This window comes from Cherax quadricarinatus, chromosome 40, assembly GCF_038502225.1.
Source record: "Cherax quadricarinatus isolate ZL_2023a chromosome 40, ASM3850222v1, whole genome shotgun sequence".
NCBI lineage: Eukaryota > Metazoa > Arthropoda > Malacostraca > Decapoda > Parastacidae > Cherax > Cherax quadricarinatus.
Window position 1 is genome coordinate 11,741,458 of NC_091331.1, and position 9,262 is coordinate 11,750,719.

At 38.8% G+C, this 9,262-nt stretch overlaps 1 protein-coding gene across 6 annotated transcripts in view; it reads right to left on the bottom strand.

Moving 5' to 3' along the window:
* Positions 1 to 9,262, bottom strand: part of LOC128687170 (RNA-binding protein 45) — a 150,564-nt gene that overhangs the window by 89,196 nt on the left and 52,106 nt on the right. For all 6 annotated transcript variants that reach the window (XM_070092704.1, XM_070092706.1, XM_070092707.1 and 3 more), the window contains 2 exons: positions 2,785 to 2,979; positions 2,218 to 2,438 (listed from right to left, as the gene is read on the bottom strand). In XM_070092704.1, the coding sequence (XP_069948805.1) occupies positions 2,218 to 2,438; positions 2,785 to 2,979 (416 nt within the window). The remainder of the gene's footprint in view (positions 1 to 2,217; positions 2,439 to 2,784; positions 2,980 to 9,262) is intronic.

Consider the following 9,262-nt stretch of genomic DNA (forward strand, 5'->3'; position numbering starts at 1 on the left):
TATGATTTGTACGAGATGTGTCCACATGTGGCCTGAACTGCCCAGCATGTGTCAGTGTTTACAAGCCAGCCAGTGTGCGCGCATCTAAGGATACATTCGGTACATTCCATATTATCATTGTTTTTGGTGCTTGTTTCTGCAAAATAAGTCACCATGGACCCCAAGAAAGCTTCTAGTGCCAACCCTGTGGTAAAAAGGGTGAGAATTGCTATGGAAATTAAGAAAGATTTTGAAGGGTTTTGGGCTAACCCTGAGAAGCCTATGCCAGTTGTGGAATCCATTGTGCCTTCTTCAAAAATTAAGGAAATGTGTGCACAGTGGGTTGAACTGCAAACCTTTATGGAAGAAAATAGCCCTAACACAGCTATTGCAAGCCGTGCTGGTGACTATTACAATGACAATGTTGTGGCCCATTTTAGACAAATCGTAAAGGAACGGGAGGTACAGAGCTCTATGGACAGATTTGTTGTGCAACAGAGGTCCAGTGACTCTCAAGCTGGTCCTAGTGGCATTAAAAGAAGAAGGGAAGTAACCCCGGAAAAGGACTTGCTACCTCAAGTTCTAATGGAAGGGGATTCCCCTTCTAAACACTAACACCACCCACACACTCCCCTCCTCCCATCCCATCAATCATCACCAGATCTTCATTAAAGGTAAGTGTCAATTATTCTATTGTTGTTGTTGTTACTGTAATTATTTTATTGCATTAAACTTAATATTTCATGTGGTAAAATATTTTTTTTCATACTTTTGGGTGTCTTGCACGGATTAATTTGATTTCCATTATTTCTTATGGGGAAAATTCATTCGCTTTTCGATATTTTCGGTATTCAACGAGCTCTCAGGAACGGATTAATATCAAATACCGGGGGTCCACTGTATATCAATTTAGGGTTTAGTATATACAGTATTGTCAAATGATGTTACTATACTAAAAAACTGTATGAAATCCATTTAAATGAAACTACACCAGAAAGGGTGATGCAAATTTCAAATTAATTCTTCTCAATTATCATGCACACACTAGAAATAGTCAGGTTATGCACAGTATATACCAAGAAACCAGAAGTTCTGAAAACATTCACAGTGACAACTGCCTGACCCCCTTAATTTAGTTGACATGTCAAAAACATTCTTAAAACAATCATAAACAATGAATCATTTCTTAATGCCTCTGAAAAAAAAGCAATATAAATAATTGTACCAAAGACAGTATTTACAGATTCACAACTAACCTACAAATTGGAGTGGAAACTTTAGATGTTTTAGTCTGTTCTAGACCATTAACAAATTGTAACTTAATAGTAGTCCAGGATTAACCAAAATATCAAAAAATTTCCTCTCCAAATGGTTAGTTAGTTGTAAATTGTTACAGCTAGTATTGTAATTTTGATTATACTATGCAGCATTAGCAGACAAGATGATCTGTCATAATGAATAAAAAATATCAAAGATTTAGCAAGCTAGGGAGGCAGTTTTACCTTAGCAATCCTCTCCCTCTCCCAAATGAACATGGACTTCATATTCAATACTGTATTTTAATTTACACTTTCAGCATGATGCTGCGATCTTGACCTCTGAGATCGTGACATCTAAGTGAAATTAGCATACGTATTTGTGAAAACATTTATTGGCCAGATCTATAGCGGATGCTGCCATAATTTTTTTAAACAGGAATAGTAAAACAACAAGGAAAAACAATTTAAATTATGCATCTTACAGACGAATACTACAATCAAATATGTATTAAAAAAATATGCTGATAATTCTGGGGTATATAATGTAATTTATTAGTCCAGGTTCAATCCTACTAATTAACAAGAACGAACACTAGAGGATCAGTACATGATGACTTACGGTACCATAAGTTCCAGCACTGATGTGTAGAAAGCAGTAATTTATCAGTGTGGCTATCAACTACTGTTCTATACAAAAATAAAAAAATCTCATGATAGTCTTACCGGTAATTACTTGTTAATTTAAAAACTAATTCTGAGCATCAGGAAAAATCCATGCTCATGAAAGGGTTAAGAAACAAGAGAAAAAGTAAGGAACTCTAAATTAGGTATTTATGTGACATTAAGATACAATCATGCACAGATTATAAAACTACCTTACTGAATGCATCTCCCCCCCCTTTTTTTTTTATCTGAATGAGCCTATAATTTTACATAGTGAGAGCATAATTAATTTTAGCAAATGGTAACCAATACTTACTGTAAGAAATGGCATCAAAAGGAGAGTGATGATTATTCAAGTGGGGTGTAATAGGTCCAGTTGAGTACCCATAACCTCCATCACTACCACGAAGATCACCTCTAAGGTCTCTGCCAGTACCATCAAACTTGAGCCCATCACTCTTCTGAGGTTTAGGGTCAGCAAACACTGGTTTGAAGGTTCGGTCACAGCTTTCAAATGCTTTGGCTGCATGAGACATTCTGTTAAAATTTAAAAAAAAAAAAAAAAAAAAAGGAAATGACATTCATGACATCTTATGACGAATAGCTTAAAAGTAACTTAAATATTTGTACAAGTATAATCTGATATGATACATGATACCAACAATCAAAGTTTTTTCATTATAAGCCCAGAGAATGCACATATGTAGGACACAGCCATGGTTGATATCAATAATTTACTGTAAAAGTAACATTATCCATCGTAAAGGAGAAGTGTGGGGTTTATAACAGGTCAAAGTTTAAGTCTTAACTACTCAAGCCAAAAAAGTGTCCAGTTTTTTAATGCAGGACAAAATAAAAATATAATTGAGAAGTAATGTATTACCTGTGATACTTAACATAAGCAAAGCCCTTGCTGTCTCTCGTATTGCGATCACGCACTATGGAAACGTAATCAATATCACCAAACTGGACAAAGTGCTCTCTTAAATCAGCTTCAGAAAGTGACTTGGGAACCACAACAAACAGACGAAGGAGCCTCTCTTCCTCATTCATGTCTCGTCGTGAACCTTGGTCACGGCTGAAATGAAAGTAAAAACATGGAATGCATAGGGCAGGAAACATGATTTATATTGATCTAAATACTGCAGATTCCTGATACTGCATCATGAATAAAACATACAGTATTAAAACAGCTAACAGATGATATACTGTAAATTGTGGCATACAAGTTAACCTAATGCACGAGTCAACTTCATTTTTTCTTTGCCAAAAATTATGATCCAGCCTATATCCACTGGCTTAGAACCTTCAGCAATGAAAAATCCAACATGGAAACCAGAACTACAGTGAAACCTAAATTTAATGAATTAATAGGAGAAGGGGAGTCTGTCAAAGCCAATTATCCATTAAATCTGAGATTCTTTTTCCATGTTCGTAACAACCTACAATTCTGGATTTAAGTGAACTTGTCCACTGAATTTGAAGTCAAATTACCAAGCAAATAGACAATTCTAAAATCAATTTACCAAGCAGGCCATTAAAATAATGGAAAATTTTGGATTTAATGGATGCATCCATTGTTTCTGGATGATGCCCCTCAACCCTTTGATTGTTTCAGCCGTATATATACTCAATAATTCGACGAAGAAAGGGAGGCGGTAATTTCATGCACTGGCCAGGGAGGTATACCATATTTTAGGAGTGAAGAAGAGCAGGATGTGAGTGTGGGGGAGGTGCGTGAGGCATTACGTAGAATGAAAGGAGGTAAAGTAGCTGGAACTGATGGGATCATGACAGAAATGTTAAAAGCAGGGGGGGATATAATGTTGGAGTGGTTGGTATTTTTGTTTAATAAATGTATGAAAGAGGGGAAGGTACCTAGGGATTCGTGTAGAGCATGTATAGTCCCTTTATATAAAGGGAAGGGGGACAAAAGAGATTGTAAAAATTATAGAGGAATAAGTTTACTGAGTATACCAGGAAAAGTGTACGTTAGGGTTATTACTGAAAAAATTAGAGGCAAGACAGAATGCAGGATTGCAAATGAGCAAGGAGGTTTTTTAGTGGGTAGGGAACGTGTAGATCAAGTGTTTACATTGAAACATATATGTCAACGGTATTTAGATAAAGGTAGGGAAGTTTTTATCGCATTTATGGATTTAGAAAAGGCATATGATAGAGTGGATAGAGAAGCAATGTGGCAGATGTTGCAAGTATATGGAATAGGTGGTAAGTTACTAAATGCTGTGAAGAGTTTTTATGAGGATAGTGAGGCTCAGGTTAGGGTGTGTAGAAGAGAGGGAGACTACTTCCCAGTAAAAGTAGGTCTTAGACAGGGATGTGTAATGTCACCATGGTTGTTTAATATATTTATTGATGGGGTTATAATAGTAGTAAATGCTAGGGTGTTCGGGAGAGAGGTAGGATTAAATTATGGGGAGTCAAATACAAAATGGGAATTGACACAGTTACTTTTTGCTGATGATACTGTGCTTATGGGAGATTCTAAAGAAAAACTGCAAAGGTTAGTGGACAAGTTTGGGAGTGTGTGTAAAGGTAGAAAGTTGAAAGTGAACATAAAAAAAAGAGTAAGGTGATAAGGGGTATCAAATGATTTAGATAAAGAAAAATTGGATATCAAATTGGGAAGAAGTATGGAAGAAGTGAATGTTTTCAGATATTTGGGAGTTGACATGTCAGCGGATAGATTTATGAAGGATGAGGTTAATCACAGAATTGATGAAGGAAAAAAGGCGAGTGGTGCATTGAGGTATATGTGGAGACAAAAAACGTTATCTATGGAGGCAAAGAAGGGAATGTATGAAAGTATAATAGTTCCAACACTCTTATATGGGTGTGAAGCTTGGGTGGTAAATGCTGCAGTGAAGAGGCGGCTGGAGGCAGTGGAGATGTCCTGTCTAAGGGCAATGTGTGGTGTAAATATTATGCAGAAAATTCGGAGTGTGGAAATTAGAAGGTGTGGAGTTAATAAAAGTATTAGTCAGAGGGCTGAAGAGGGGTTGAGGTGGTTTGGTCATTTAGAGAGAATGGATCAAAGTAGAATGACATGGAGAGCGTATAAATCTGTAGGGGAAGTAAAGCGGGGTAGGGGTCGTCCTCGAAAAGGTTGGAGGGAGGGGGTAAAGGAGGTTTTGTGGGCGAGGAGTTTGGACTTCCAGCAAGCATGTTAGATAGGAGTGAATGGAGATGAATGGTATTTGGGACCTGACGAGCTGTTGGAGTGTGATCAGGGTAATATTAAATGAAGGGATTCAGGGAAACCAGTTATTTGTACATAGCCGGACTTGATTCCTGGAAATAGGAAGTACAATGCCTGCACTTTAAAGGAGGGGTTTGGGATATTGGCAGTTTGGAGGGATATGTTGTGTATCTTTATTACGTATATGCTTCTAAACTGTTGTATTCTGAGCACCTCTGCAAAAACAGCGATTATGTGTGAGTGAGGTGAATGATGATGAAAGTATTTTCTTTTTTTGGGGATTTTCTTTCTTTTTGGGTCACCCTGCCTCAGTGGGAAACGGCTGACTTGCTAAAAAAAAAAAAAAAAAAAAACTAGTGGCTTCAAATCAAGCAGGAGAAAGCTGGTAGGCCCACATGTTAGAGAATGGGTCTGTGTGGTTAGTGTGCACTGTATAAACAAAATCCTGCAGCACACAGTGCATAATAAGAAAAAAAAAACTCCAACTGTTTTTGTATTAAAACACTGACTTTGAGGTGTATTTATCGTTGTATTCTCCTTTTCATGGTCTCGTTTGATAGAATGGAAAACATGTTACAGAAATTGTGGTGATTTTGATTAGTTTCACGATGAAAACGACCTTGAAATTGAGCTCAAAGTAGTGGAAATGTTCGATTTTTAACAATGTTCAAGAGTGAATAAATCACACCACACGTTCAATACACGTCAACTGGGGGTCTAATATACTTTCACTAGTGCACTGATATTATTTATACCATTTTTACAATAATGCAGTAGTATGCATAACAGTAAATCTTCTATTTTTTGGTGTGAATAAAAAATAAAAATAGAAAGCAAGAGTAATATAAGAGGGGCCTGGAGACATGACTAATGAACAGAGTATGTGTTATTTTAGTGCCAAGAATGTCTGCATTGTTTATTCTGGACCCTATTTTGAAATTGGCATCTTTTTTAATTTGCATAAAATTGGCCAAATTGCAAATTTCTGACCACTTTATTGGGTAATTAAAATTGGTAAATGGGCAGTTTTTTTTTGTACTCAATTGATAGAAAAAAATGGAGTTCTAAAGAAATTGTTATTTGTTTGGCTGACTGGAAGAAGGGAATTGGCCGAAAATAGAGCTCAAAATCGGTGAAATCGCCGATGCGTATGTATCGCCGAGATTGTTAACTTCACGGGAGTGTAATTCTGTAAGTTTTCAGTCAAATTTCGTACTTTTGGTGTCATTACCATCGAGAGAGTATCATTTCATAATTTTTTTTTTTTTTTTTTTTTTTTCAAAATATTTTTCGAAATAGAATGACAATTTCAGAAAGGGGCTTACAAGTATAAAAAAAACCTTATGAAATGACAGAGAATTTTTTCCCGATGATGACACCAAAAGAATGAAATTTGATGGAAAACTTACGGAATTATGTTCTTGGGAGGTTAGCGACCTCTGCAACATTTATGCATCAGCCCTATTTTCGACCAATTCCATTGTTCCTGTCCACCAAACTCATAGCGATTTCTTTAGAACTCCATTTGTTCTATCGATTGAGTACAAGAAACTGCCCATTTACTGATTTCAACTACCCAATAAAGTGGTCAGAAATTGGCAATTTGTCTAATTTCATGCAAATTACAAAAATTGTCAATTTCAAAATAGGGCCCATAATGAACAATGCAGACATTTATGGGACTAAAGTAACATTTTCTCTGTTCATCAGTCACGTCTCCAGGCCCCTGTTATAATACTCTTGCTTTCTATTTTGAATTTTTATTCACACAAAAAATATAAGATTTACTGTTATGCAGACTACTGCAATATTGTAATAATTGTATAAATAACGTCAACCCATTCATGACTGTGTATTGAATGGCTAGTTGGACATTTATTGGACAATGACGCCATTTGTTTATTCTTGAACATCGGCAAAAATCGAACATTTCTGCCACTTTGAGCTCCATTTCAAGATCCTTTTCATAGTAAAACCAATTAAAATCACTTCTATTTTGAAAATATGTTTTCAATTCTATCAAATGAGACCAGGAAAACAAGAATACAACCATAAATACTATACGAAAATGCACCTCAAAATCGGCATTTTAATCCAAAAACACGGTCGAGTTTTTTTTTTTCATTATGCACTGCCTGCTGCAAGACTTGTTTTTATGCTGTGCACAGTGACCACACAAACCCATTCACACACTCACTCACACTCACTCACACTCTCACTCACTCACACACTCGCTCACACACACTCGCTCACACACTCTCGCTCACACACTCTCGCTCACACACTCTCGCTCACACACTCTCGCTCACACACTCTCGCTCACACACTCTCGCTCACACACTCTCGCTCACACACTCTCGCTCACACACTCTCGCTCACACACTCTCGCTCACACACTCTCGCTCACACACTCTCGCTCACACACTCTCGCTCACACACTCTCGCTCACACACTCTCGCTCACACACTCTCGCTCACACACTCTCGCTCACACACTCTCGCTCACACACTCTCGCTCACACACTCTCGCTCACACACTCTCGCTCACACACTCTCGCTCACACACTCTCGCTCACACACTCTCGCTCACACACTCTCGCTCACACACTCTCGCTCACACACTCTCGCTCACACACTCTCGCTCACACACTCTCGCTCACACACTCTCGCTCACACACTCTCGCTCACACACTCTCGCTCACACACTCTCGCTCACACACTCTCGCTCACACACTCTCGCTCACACACTCTCGCTCACACACTCTCGCTCACACACTCTCGCTCACACACTCTCGCTCACACACTCTCGCTCACACACTCTCGCTCACCCACTCTCGCACACACACCCTCGCTCACACACTCTCGCTCACACACTCTCGCTCACACACTCTCGCTCACACACTCTCGCTCACACACTCTCGCTCACACACACTCGCTCACACACTCTCGCTCACACACTCTCGCTCACACACTCTCGCTCACACACTCTCACTCACACACTCTCACTCACACACTCTCACTCACACACTCTCACTCACACACTCTCACTCACACACTCTCACTCACACACTCTCACTCACACACTCTCACTCACACACTCTCACTCACACACTCACTCACACACTCTCACTCACACACTCTCACTCACACACTCTCACTCACTCTCACTCACACACTCTCACTCACACACTCTCACTCACACACTCTCACTCACACACTCTCACTCACACACTCTCACACACACTCACACACTCTCACACACTCTCACACTCTCACACACACTCACACACACACTCTCACACACTCTCACTCTCACACACTCTCACTCTCACACACTCTCACTCTCACACACTCTCACTCTCACACACACTCTCACTCACTCTCACACACACACTCACACACTCTCTCACACACACTCTCACACACACTCTCACTCTCACACACACTCTCACTCACCCACACTCACTCTCACACACACACTCACTCACACACACACACACTCACTCACACACACACACACTCTCACACACTCTCACTCTCACACACTCTCACTCTCACACACTCTCACTCTCACACACTCTCACTCTCACACACTCTCACTCTCACACACTCTCACTCTCACACACTCTCACTCTCACACACTCTCACTCTCACACACTCTCACTCTCACACACTCTCACTCTCACACACTCTCACTCTCACACACTCTCACTCTCACACACTCTCACTCTCACACACTCTCACTCTCACACACTCTCACTCTCACACACTCTCACTCTCACACACTCTCACTCACTCAAATATTGACATTCATGACTGCTTTATTTAAAGATTGATTGTTTAGACATGGGTTAACAGTGAGAAAATTTTGAACAAAATCATTAGGATTTTTTTTTCAGTTTAGGAAAATCATACACCTAGTTCTGTGAGAATGGGCACACTAATAAAAAAATCTTTATCTTCATACCAAAAATACATGACCATTCCACATATGTACAAAAAAATATATATATACAAATAATGAATTCATAATGACACGATTGCAATGGAATGAATTCATTTGATATAGTAGAAAAAACATGTAAATCCAGTCTATAAGAGAAGTGCTGTACAATATGTCATTAAGTAACAGATTATTTAAA